A 13,250-nucleotide genomic window follows, 5' to 3' on the forward strand; every position below is an offset into this window, starting at 1 on the left:
TGATGTTTGCTTCCTAGCTATTGCAAATCTTAATGCTGTTTGCTTCCTAGCTATTGCAAATCTTTATGATTGTGGCTATACTCCCTTGCTTGCCAATCTTTATGACAGTTTACATGCTCCCTAGCTATAGCTAAATCTTAATGCTGTTTGCTTCCTAGCTATTCCAAATCTTAATGATGTTTGCTTCCTAGCTATTGCAAATCTTAATGATGTTTGCTAATCCTAGCTATTGCAAATCTTTATGATTGTGGCTATACTCCCGTGCTTGCCAATCTTTATGACAGTTTACATGCTCCCTAGCTATAGCTAAATCTTAATGATGTTTGCTTCCTAGCTATTGCAAATCTTAATGATGTTTGCTTCCTAGCTATTGCAAATCTTAATGATGTTTGCTTCCTAGCTATTGCAAATCTTAATGCTGTTTGCTTCCTAGCTATTGCAAATCTGCATGACAGCTGATATGGTTCCTAGCTATTGGATTTTTTTATGACTATTGGCATACTTTGTGGCAGATGATATGCCTTATATATATATGACCATTATGTATGTTATGTTCAAAGGATTTATAAATAGCTGTTGACATGTTTAGCAGGCTTGGTATTATACACTGGGGCATAAGTTTCCTATAACATTGATATAAGTTTTTGATTATGTAATTATCCACTGGAATAAATTTGCCTTTATCATGCATTGCTGTGATGACATTATAGTCTACATTGGAGTATGTTTCCTCATGCCAAGTTGTCTGTTGCCATTCTTTATTGTCAGGACATTATAGACTAAAATGCACACTTCCTGTTGCTATGCATTATGCATTGTTCAATACTTCATACTATTTTAACCTTTTATTTCTCTCTTATGGTAATAATTTTGCTGCCATTGAATAACATGTATTCTTGCTTTTTTTTCATCTGCTCAAAGTTAACTAAAATCAATAACTGAAATAAACTTATGTCATCATGCAATCAAGCCCTGTGAATTATTTTCTATTTGAGAAAAGTTTGATTAGCATGTCCTTTCACTCAATAACAAAGCATGACACATGATTAGGTGGGTGTATGATTTTTACAGTGATAAAAAGGTGATATTTATAGACCTATGGCATTTTATCTGCAACTGGTGGATGCTTCATTTCTACATTCTGATATTGTAATCCATTTAATCAAAATATGTCAGTTTCTAATTTAAAACAGGGCAAACTTTTATAACTAAACAAAATTCAGTAAGGAAAACAGTACTGCAGTGTTCAATCTAGAATGAATTCCCAGGGGGCCTTTTTGCCCATAAACTTATCAAAAGGGGTCATTTGAGAAAAAAGGGGCCCACACTTAAAATGAACATGAAATTCAAATAAGGTATTAGACACCTTTTTATATAATACTGATATTGATAATTGTGGTAAGTTCATAAAAAAAAATCAAGATTTATTAATTTTAATAATTGACACACAGTGAAAAAGAATCACACAGTTTGTAAATATCCTGGTATATAAATATATCTCAGCTGGTAAACAGCATTTAATCACTTATTTTTGTTCAGTAATATAAACTGTCATTATCATGGAGGCAGCCAGACTGTGTGTTTAACTACATTTAGTAGATTTAAAATGCAGATTTCCTCCAGTTAACGAGCTGCACTAAACATAACTGTAGCTAAATTGCCTAATAAATGCTTTAAAAATGCATAACAATTTAACAAACCACTGAAAAAGTGAATCGTAAATTATCCTGCTAATTTGTTTTTCAAAGACACAAATGCGTTTAAGAAATATTAAGTATATATTTTCAAGTTTTATGTACGCTGATCGTTCAGACTAGCTGGTTTTAATGGTTTGAAATAATATTCTTAAACTTTAACGAAATGTTTCTAAACACTCGAAGGCAAAAAACTTATGTTATGTATTAACAATTAAACAACAATTCTCATTTAAATGTTTTATAAATTCTTTACATTTACTTATCTGTTAAACTTAAATATTAATCATGATATAAATTCTTAAACAGAACTGTATGAAGCAGTTCCAATTTACTTTAATTTTATGGTTTTATTTTTGGCCTTTTCAATTTTCATAAAAAATTGAAATGGTTAAAAAAAGTACTTATTCCATTATAATAACTGTCAAAATAATTGTGACATAAATCTTGACTATATTAAAAGAGAATGAAATAGTTCCTTATCTCAATATGCAGTTTCAAACATATTAAAATATTATCTTAAAGATTTTGTGCAACTTTTCAAAACTGAAATTACTGCTGAAATAATGTCTGAACATTTCTATAATTGTAAGTAATAAAATTTTACGACTTTAAAAAACACTCTCATAAAAGAAAGGAATTATCTTGGCAACTTTTATACAAAATGAAAACAAAAAAATTAAAATGGTCAGATCATATTTAATTGAACTCAATTTCCGTATTATTCTCAGAAGCAGATCTTTAATGATAAGCATTAGGCTTTTTTCTTTGTTCTTCATTTGCTATCAAACAATCAGTCTATGCCTCTAAGCTAACCTTGCTTAAGTCTGTCTGGGGACATTTAAAAAATGTACAATGCCCTTTGTGTCACTTGAAAATCATAATAAAATATAAAATGGAAATTGGAAATTCTGGTGATAACCTGATCGGAAACCCTGACAGCCGTTAAAGGGAAGGCAACTGTCAGGGAAGAAAATGAGATTTCCAGTTTTATGGTCCACACTGAACTAATCATAATAATGTCATAAAATACTGTTATCAAACATCTCTAAGACAGGGTAAAAAGTTCATACCACTGATAACACTTTTATTGTTTTGATTTTAATAAGTCCTGTGTTGTATTTCATTGATTTCCCCAATTTCACAAATGAAAAAATCGAATGTCTGGGGAAATTACGGCTACATTATTCCAATAAGTTTTTATATGATATAAACTTAAGTTGATTTTTGTCTTCAAGGTACTATAATTCTGGCTCTAATTAAAAGAATCACAATAACACACATAGTTCACGTTATATCATGTTAGAAAGGGCAAAATTGATCTGTTTTTGTAGATATTATGGTTTTGTGATTGATACGCCCCTATATGATACATAATAAAAATGAATAGAAATATATGGTATGTATGAGTACATGTATCCTATGAACATGATATATAACATAACGGTTGATATAATATACCTCATATGCACCAGGCCCGGGAACGTCTGATTTAAGTCCTTGTCGGAACCTTTGGTCTTTCGTTACCATCATATTACCACGCTTTTCTCGGAGACCTTGATTATATGTGCCTGGTCCTGAAAATATATCAATACAATCTGTTTATTTTCTTATATTATATATACATTTTGATAGAGGCTCATAGAGAATACTGGGCTTGCCTAACTATGTTGCCTCTTTAATATAAAATCTTTATTATTATTATCATTTTTTCAAGCAATTCAAGGCATTAAGAATAAAACAAAAATGTAATTTGATGCGCAATAAAAAAAAATCAAATGATAATGGTAAATTAAATAATATATTCAAGTCACATCTCATATTAATCATTCATATCAACCTCCATTATAGATGAGTTGATTATTATAAATCTTTCTTGTTTCTTTTTTCCCTCTCCCCACATCCAGTGTTTTAGTATTTTCTATACCTGAATAATCTCAATTAACATTGCATTAGCGTTACCTGCTAAAGGTGTGCATGTCTTATTCATGTAACTGTTTTTAGATCATTTTGACACTGATTATCATCACAGATTCTGTAATGAAATACATAGAGGATATTCAAGTTTTTTCTATAAATACATGATTTATTTTCATCGAGTGGTATGAAAATAAATATTTCATGAGTGGCGGTAGCCACGAGTGAAATATGGTAATTTGCATGCCACAAGATGAAAATAAATCATGTCTTTATAGAAAAAACTTGAATTTTCTGTTTATTATATACATTTTTCTCTTTTTTGACAAAATTTTGAAAGAGTTTCCATTAAATTTTGTGTTCTGGCAGAATTTAAAAGAAAGTAGTCCGGCAAGACACCAGTGAAAATACGGAAAATATGTTTCACTGCAGTGAAAAATAAATTTTTACAGTGAAAATACGGAAAATGAAAATACGCATTTTATTTCATCAATATTTCTCAATATTTCATTTATAAGTATATAATAAATTGTTTTACTGTTTGTTTTTTGTAAGTTTTTTTGTAAGCTTTTAACAAGCAAAACATCGCCTGTATCATTATTGCATTTTAATTAATTAGTAAAAAAAAATGAAATAAAAAAAGCAAATAAAACTGATGCTTCAAGTTAGCGGAGGGAATTCAATACCAGCTGGCTAATGCTGGTTACAGGTAAAACAGAGTGTTAGAGCTCTATGTGACTGGTACCAGATCTGATTACATGGTTTGGAATTATACTAAAAGTGATTTGCATGAAATTATACAGGTCAGTTTCATGCATGTCAAGTCTCCATTACATCACAATGTTCTCGTGCACAGATGCTATATCAATATTGTATGCTTTATTTTCAATGAGACTGAATAACTGATAAGTGATAATTACTGATAAACATTGAAGATAATTTTACAGCAATTTCCTTATGAAGGGTTAGTATGACATTAACAACATTGCACTTCCGTTCAACATTCTTCCTCTCACATGAAATAGCCTATTATTTAAACACTTTCATACTTTCAAACCTATTTTTTATGAAAATGTAATATTTCATTTATATAGGGTCATGGACAGTGGCCTGGTGTAATAGTAAAATAAGGGAAGGGGCTTAAATTTAATGCAATTAAGGGGCTCAAAGAGTTGCATAAATCACATAAAAGTTGCAACTTGTAAAATTATAAGTACTGATTAACTCTGCAAACCAATTTCAATCTGTTTGCAACTATATTTTCCTGCATATTCCTGATCTGATTATAATGCAAATGTCTTCATCTTTGTATTTTATAAACCACCTATATATCCTATGGAAAGAAACCACATATAATGTTGCCATTACAAAAGCATTATGTTTTACAATGTAATAAACAATGCTTGTTTGCATTGACTTCATTTGAAATGGTTACCTTGCAAAGAGGTTAACTGCCATGATAATTTATGATGAGCTGTCATACATAGTGTATGTGTTTTATATTTAAATTAATGCAAAATACATATATTCAACTGCTTAATGCAATGAACAACTGCAATTAAGAGACTGTGCATTAACAATGCATACAAATTAATGCATGCAGATCTATAAATTACAGTCAAGTTCTTAGAATCTAGTGATTTATTTGAAGAATTATTGTAATCAGGAAAAAACATTCATACACATATTAAAATAATTGTCCTCAAAATGCTTCAAAACATTTTTTTTCACAGCATTTTTTTATACTTTCACAGAATTTTTTTTTATACCTTGCCTTTTGCCATAAGTAGGATTTTCGTATCATCTCATTAAAAGGTAGCAGCAACTTTCATTGATTACAAAAATATTGTATAAAAGCTCGGGTGTATTGGTACATTATTAAATTGGTGAAATGTTATTGATAATTGCTGATAATAGTCTGAGGGAAATGGTACACACATCTTTGTTTCACACAGAAAGTGTAATCTTACACTAATTGATACATTTTCCATTTTTTACACAATATAAGATTTAATCAATATACTGAATGTTTTAAAAGTTTTAAAGCTTTCATGTGAAACAACCCAAAAAAAGTCATAATTATGTGAACACTTTTAACACGTTATATTTTATTTAGTTTTATTTCAGTCTGATAATGGATTACTTTGAAGTTTTTGAGATGTATTTTATCGTGACAGGGCTCGGCATAGACTGTAACTATATAAGTTTACCATTATACTGCTGATCATGAAGATAGTTGAAACAGAAAATATTTAAAGTGCTTGGGAATTTTCACTTTTTACACACTTAAAATGTTTTACAATCTTATTTGTTTTATGTTACCAAAATTAATACAAATACATAATACAAATATTTCTATTCAGTATTTTTTGTTGTGTGTTATTTAAAGCACAGCATGCACCTTTACTGAATAGATTTTCTCTAAACACTGCATAACTGCGGCAACATAGATTACCCATGCAATAATTTCAGACCAGGATCTGCTGCCACACCCATGCCATTTGTTCATGATCATGCTGCACTGTTTGCTATTCAGTCAATACTATATATTTTGAAATATTCACTAAAAACAATGAATTGCTTAGCCCATATTGAAAAATGGACAATTAAGGGTGGTAAAGGCATTGGAGGGCTTGGGGTAGATTTGCTTAAGATTCAACAGTGATTCGTGAGTGAGAATTGCAGTGAGGTGTGCTGCAGGCATTGTATTGCCCAGATTACAGTACTACTTTCCAGATTTCAAATAAACTGAACCCAGTACCAAGAACTAATAATAAGAAACTAATCATTCTAAACATTAACAAGTATACAATCATGGATATTTTAATACATTCAAGATGCAGTAAGATGTGTAGATAAGTACATTTCATACAATGCTCAGAATGTTACACCTTGTTACAGAACATTTACGGTAAAACAAGTCTATTCTCTAATTATATCTGATATAAAAATCCCAGTTTATCATATCTAACTAATTGGTCCACTGCATGCTAGTCCACCCCAATCAACTTGAAGTGTGCCTCATCCACCTTATCTATATCCTGATTGTCAGAAGCTGTTTGTTCATTGAGATAATCTATACTCCATCTCTACGCATATATCCACTGTTTAGAAACCCTCTCTCATTGCTTCTGTCATTTGACTAATTGCTTAATTGAATTAATCAGTCAATTTGTGTTGTTTTTTATGTTTGTGTGTTTTCAATTTCAGCATATTAAAATGACCATGGTCAGTACACATGCTGATTTTTATAACATTATGATTCCCTTAGTAAGAAATAATTTATGACTTTCATCTTATGACACTATATTATATAATATAGTAATACATCTTTTATTCTATTATTTTAATAGTCTCAGTCTGAAATACTAATTGCGCTATCCAAGTGCATTCTTTGATACACCTGAAAATCTCTTTCAGATCTATCTAAATATTTCCATCTTTCACTGATGAAACTTTTATCTCAAACAATGACATTTAATTATGATAAAAGTAATGATTTAAGGACAGAAATATCATGGCATTATAAAGTTGTGAAGTACATTCTGAAATGGTGGCACTGAAAATGATCATTGTGAATAATCTGTTTGACAGTTTCATTAAATTTCCAGTACATTTAAATTAATTGGATATGAATTTGAGTAATCAAGTAACATGGAAATGTTCATTGTCACTGTAATTCATGTATATATTATGTGTACTGTTTTTGTTTGTCACATTGATTCAAATGGAATTTTAAAAATACTAAACTTATCAAACTTAATTACTAACTAGCAATTGCTAATTATATACTTGGTTGCTTTAAGCCAACTTCACTTACATATTTTTCATATTATCAAAGTACACCTGATGCCAATAGAATCTTAAATACCCAAACTGATGCCTCTCAATTAATTAAACAAACATTCTCACATGTATTTCCTATGTTCAACAATGCAAACAAACAAAGAAATAAAATTGTTCTTGTATCCACATACACCCAATATATCTTTCACTTTGGTATTTGCATGAAGAAACAAGATGGAATAAAAACCTGCAGAATGCATAATGGAGCAAATTCTTGCAGGGAAGATAACTATTGTTTATGCTAATTGGAAGTTTAATTGACTGGAACTTTACTCTATACATCAATTCACTGAGAAAATGTGAAACACAACTTCTGGAAAAAAAATGTATTGGCAACACTGTACAGCAAAATAAAATAAAGGAGCACTTTTGTCTGTTTGTATGTTCAAAAGACCATTTTTTTCATTGTGTATGGAGAAGAAAATGATTTACTAAAACCAATCAATATTGCCTCAATGTTGAAATATCTATAGCATTTTAAATATATTGTGTATTTATTACCTGTAATATTACAAAGAATAAAAATAATATCTGAACACTTTCTTTTTCAAAGTTTAAACATCTGATAAATTTGTTTGATATTGAATGTATTTTTTTGTCCTCAATATCCATTAATTAATTCATTTAAGTGGAAAATGATGCCATTAATTGATCAGCACTCCTTTGTCCTAACCTGCAATCATTTCAGAATCAATTACTTTTTCATTTGCATTTTTTATGAGCGTTTTAATTTCCAATAATAACAACAGTGATAGGCTTTCACCTTAGCTGACACCACAAAGTCTCCCAGCATCTAATAAAATTGCTGCCATTGTTAAGGTAGATTTATGACTAGGCAATCCACAATCATCCCTTATAAAACAGTAGGTCCCCACTTTGAAGATGTGATATCAATGCTATAAATTGGCAAAAAACAATACCCATTTGGACTGGAAACCTGACTTTTTTTGGTTTAAAAAAGCGATTGATAATGATAATTGAATAAAGGGAAATGGATTTCCACAAACTCTACTTGATTAATGTAAGTTTGCTGCACTACCAGTAAATCTGGACCAAAAATGTTAATAAAACAACAATCTCTTTATAGATGAAAGCACACCATGAAATTAGAAAAATGGCAGTTGCACAACAATTTCGTGCAACTAACGATGCTTGGTAATTGACCAAGACACATCTAGACAATAAAGAAATGTTTTTATATACCTCTGTAATAAAATAAGAATGAAAAACAAACGTTTGCCTCATCTTTGAACCTCTTGTTAGAATAATGAGGACATTGTAGGTTTTTGAGTGTAACCAAATGGAATTCTCTAGTTTATAATATAACAAGAAAGATTGTTATTCCTCTAATATCATAAGTTTCTGCACTGGAATGGTACTTGGAGTAAGAATGCTTGATTCATTGGCTAAATTGAAAGATAAATAATCTTTCAAGAAGACTAATCGGAAAATATTCCTGTCAATTATACAGAGAAAGAAAACTACAGATTCCAACATTGTAAAATAAATCCTGAAACTGCCTGACTGAAGTTCCATGGTATACCAATCACCATAAATCATTTCTTAGTTTTTTCCGATACTTTCAACCAAAAAAAAAAAAATTATGATACAAAATGAACTTTGTACATTTAAATGAGGAAAACGCCTCTTTACAGACCAACCCATAGTGTAACAATATGTAAATTATTTTATCCTAGCTCAGTAAATCAAATCGGACTTGTCTATGTCACATTTAATGATATTTTTATCATCAAGTAAGTCTTTTCATGATTTTTATAGCTATTTGACCAGAGGTTTATGGGAAGACTGATGAATAATAGTACATTACATTTTATGTATTTTTTGATAAACCTGTACCATCTGAAACATTAAGATAAAAACTTAACTTTGATATCATCCAGTTTTAAATGTCCTTCAAATAACATAATTCTCATTACAGTATAATTTAAACATTTCTTGCAAATTGTTCATTAATTTTGAGCTTTTTAACAGACTTAATAAATACCAATTCAGTAGCAGTGAGTATTATGATTATAAATCATTGATTGATCAACTAATTCAATGCTTATCAATGATTGACTGCAGCACTAAAAGTCTCAATTGATTGTTACAATTACTGTTTATTGATATAATAGCATAGATTTTCAATTGATTGATTGTTGCAATGGGTGTTGATTAGAAAAGTAACATTTATTTGTGTGCACAGACAATTAATCAATACAATGTCAGTGTTGTTTAAATGTCAGTCTAAAAACAACATTAATTGATACCAATGCATTATTCTTTTTTCCATTAATGATTTTTGATTAACAGAAATTGAGTATTTGAATAAAAGTTGCTTGATTGACTGTTAATTAACTGATACCATTATACACATAACAGATTGATAGAATATTATGCAAATCAAATTTTGATTTATCAGTACAGAAAGTGTTAAAAGGGTTTTCAAATTGACTTAAACATGGTTGACCTATGAGATACATTTCTATTTTACTTACATTATATATTTAATTTCACAACTTATTTTATAACTGACTTCTTGAAAACATGACTGAGCCATGTCACGACAAAACCAACATAATGGGTTTGCGACCAGCATGGATCCAGACCAGCCTGCGCATCCGCGCAGTCTGATCAAGATCCATGCTGTTCGCTATCACTTTCTCTACTTGTTATAGGGTTTGTAAGCAAACAGCATGGATCCTGATCAGACTGCGCGGATGCGCAGGCTGGTCTGGATCCATGCTGGTCGCAAACCCATTATGTTGGTTTTGTCGTGGCGCAGCTCATGTATCAAGCATTTAACTCCCACATTCTTCATTATTCATGAACTAAAATTTTAAACAGTTTTACTGCTCAATTATACTTTAAGACAAATTAATAATGAACAATAAATGTCAGAATAACAAATCATTTAAATTACAAATTAAACTGATTTTAGTACATTTTAATATGTAACATCAGCATTCAAAATTGTGTATTATAATAATATGAATTAATTATTCATGTTTTTTTTTTAATTCAATGATTCATTTATTTAAATAAAAAGGTACAATTGCAAGAGCATTATCTCTGGTTGACATACATGTATAATGCATTATGTTTATAGACTTAAAATTAGTCAAATATCTTATATTTAAGTAACAAACAAGGAAAGAAGCTTCAATGAAGTTCCTTCAAAATAAATACAAGTTCTTAAGACATAAAGCATGTAGTAAAATTAAGATCCTTAACTGGTATATCCTTAATTGGTATTGTCTGTCCAGTTGCATCTTAAGTACAACAAAACCTAAACAACAAAATACATTAACATCTATTCTACATTTAGTTAGTATAGATGATACTTGGCTATAGTTATTATAAAGTGCCTGCATTTTCTTTTTTTACCTCTTATAGTGTATTATATACAAGACATGATGACAGTTAAATATTCCGCATGGAGGCTGACACTCATGAACTGACGGTGACCGTTGATATTTTAAGGACAATCTAGAAACATGATATAGATACTATAATTGTCACAACAAACATTAACATATAAAACTTTCCTCCTCATCAAACATTTATAATTAACTAGCACCCTAGTTAACTGGATATACAATTAGCTAATTGCTTCTATTTATTTGTACACACATTTCATCTGATGGTGTTTGAATACTATTATGAAATGTTATTTCATTAAAATAACAAATATGCATTTGGTTATGTTAGCATCTCAGTTTGCTGCTTTTTGATTTCCATTTGAAAATTACATTCCCTACATTGTAATATAATGTCATTGATAGTTTGATTTAACATCTGGTAAAATCTCCATACATTTTTTACAATATATAACAAAGGTGCGATTAGAGATATATAAAATTGTTTCATTTAGGAATTAACCAATAAATAATCTTTTTTCCTATTCCAATGATTCAGTAATGTTGATAATTTATAACATTTTATGTATAAATAATGAAATTGTTCCCCTTTGTATTACAATGTTAAAAATTACTTGTTTTACTCTCACATTAATAATTCTCCCTGGTACAATTTTGTGATTGTTTTAATGTTGTGATGAAAATTTAATTCTACTAATGTGACTGAACATAATATTTTACTATGTTTTATCACAACATGTTATAATGAATCAATTTAAGTTTTCTGCATACATTTCTTTTGTCTTAATGTATGTTTAGTTAATTGCTTTCTTACAATTGTGTGAATTTATGTTTCGTAATTATTTTTGTTGCTCTCTATTCAATACATAATCAAAATCTGAACAACAACAGCAACAACCCAAGCAAAAAGTTACGTGTCTCCTCCATTTTTCCTTTCTTATTTATAATTCTTTTTTAACTTTAAATGACTTATATTTAATTCATCATTTGATCTTAATTATCATCCCCCCAGTAATATTATCTTTCAACACATATATGATATAAAACATACAATGTAGTGCTTCGAGTTGTACCAGATCGCTTCCCCCTTGGTGGCACTGTATTGTATATGGATGGCAACATATTTAGTATTATAGTCCTGTCAGCCTTGACATAATCCTTAAAGAATGCCCCAAAACAACAAAATTGACAATGTTGCAGACTCTATGGACGGTAGTAGTAATCCATGCCCCCAAAGGAAGTTGAGTTCTTTACCCTACTGACCATTCTTTGTCAGCAATGTATTCTACATGTCAGTCTACATGTATGTCATTTTCATCATCCATTCAAGGACAGTATCATAAAAGGTGACTTGAGGTGACATAAAGTTCAGGAAAGTTAATCACAGATTCTGTAGCTGTAATATTAACATAATCTGCCATGTAGTTTGACACAGATGTCTGTTAACATTTCATTAAATATAACTTCTATCAGTTCTTAAAATGTTTTACTGAAACTGATAGTCATGTATAACTATAATAGTTTAGGTTTAACCCTTACCTAAATAGACATGTTCATTTGTCAATCTGGACAAAATCAATCATGATTTGTTAGGGAAATTATCAAAATATGCATAGACTTTTTTGTGCTGATCATGGTCTTCATTTTTTGTGTTATGGGTTGAATCTGTAATGGCAGAATCAGGCTTACAGTTTATACTTAAATATTCTTTAATAAATGTAATAAATGAACCGAAGAATCTTTATTTTGGGATCACATTAGCAATCACCTAAATCAAAATCGCTAAGATAAAAATACAAAGATTATTTTAAATTACAAAATTACAAGTATCTTTCCAACCAGCAGTAAAGGAAAATTGCCTTAGAAAAAGTTTCAAATTTTCATAACAAATTAATGCACAAGAAAACATGACGAACATATATTATGCAAAAGGTAATGTATTCAGTTAATCAGTTATATAGACACTTTAATTTAAGTTAAAACTTAATTAAAAACTCTGAACTTATTCAAATGAGCTGTTTTTATATTATTAATTTGGTAATGATAATAAGTCAATGTCCATTTTTTTCAATTTTACACTAGTTTATCTTCTAAGTTTAGCCTACAAGCAATGTACTCTTATATCAAGCTCTCAAAAAATACAGAGAAAAAACCCATAGGGAACACCATGGTTTTAATAGAACTAAACATGTTTATCTTAATTAAACAAGTGATCACACATACATCATTCTAAATTTCTTGAGTGTCTAAATCCCCTACTCTATTGAAATAAGTAAGATGACTTAAAATACTCTTCAATTTTAGAGGAAACTTGGAATATACTCTTCAATAATGGAGGAAGCTTATCACGCTTAAATGTCTGCATCCCTCATTATCACAATATGATCATATAGATAAATACATTTATCATTGT

At 29.6% G+C, this 13,250-nt stretch overlaps 1 protein-coding gene across 1 annotated transcript in view; it reads right to left on the reverse strand.

The window, feature by feature from the left end:
- Positions 1–13,250, reverse strand: part of LOC132747419 (sperm-tail PG-rich repeat-containing protein 2-like) — a 113,715-nt gene that overhangs the window by 25,482 nt on the left and 74,983 nt on the right. The window contains exon 11 of the mRNA XM_060736796.1: positions 3,156–3,271. Within this exon, the coding sequence (XP_060592779.1) occupies positions 3,156–3,271 (116 nt within the window). The remainder of the gene's footprint in view (positions 1–3,155; positions 3,272–13,250) is intronic.

This window comes from Ruditapes philippinarum, unplaced genomic scaffold (genome assembly GCF_026571515.1).
Source record: "Ruditapes philippinarum isolate M1 unplaced genomic scaffold, ASM2657151v2 ctg514_1_1_1_1, whole genome shotgun sequence".
Taxonomy (NCBI): Eukaryota; Metazoa; Mollusca; class Bivalvia; order Venerida; family Veneridae; genus Ruditapes; species Ruditapes philippinarum.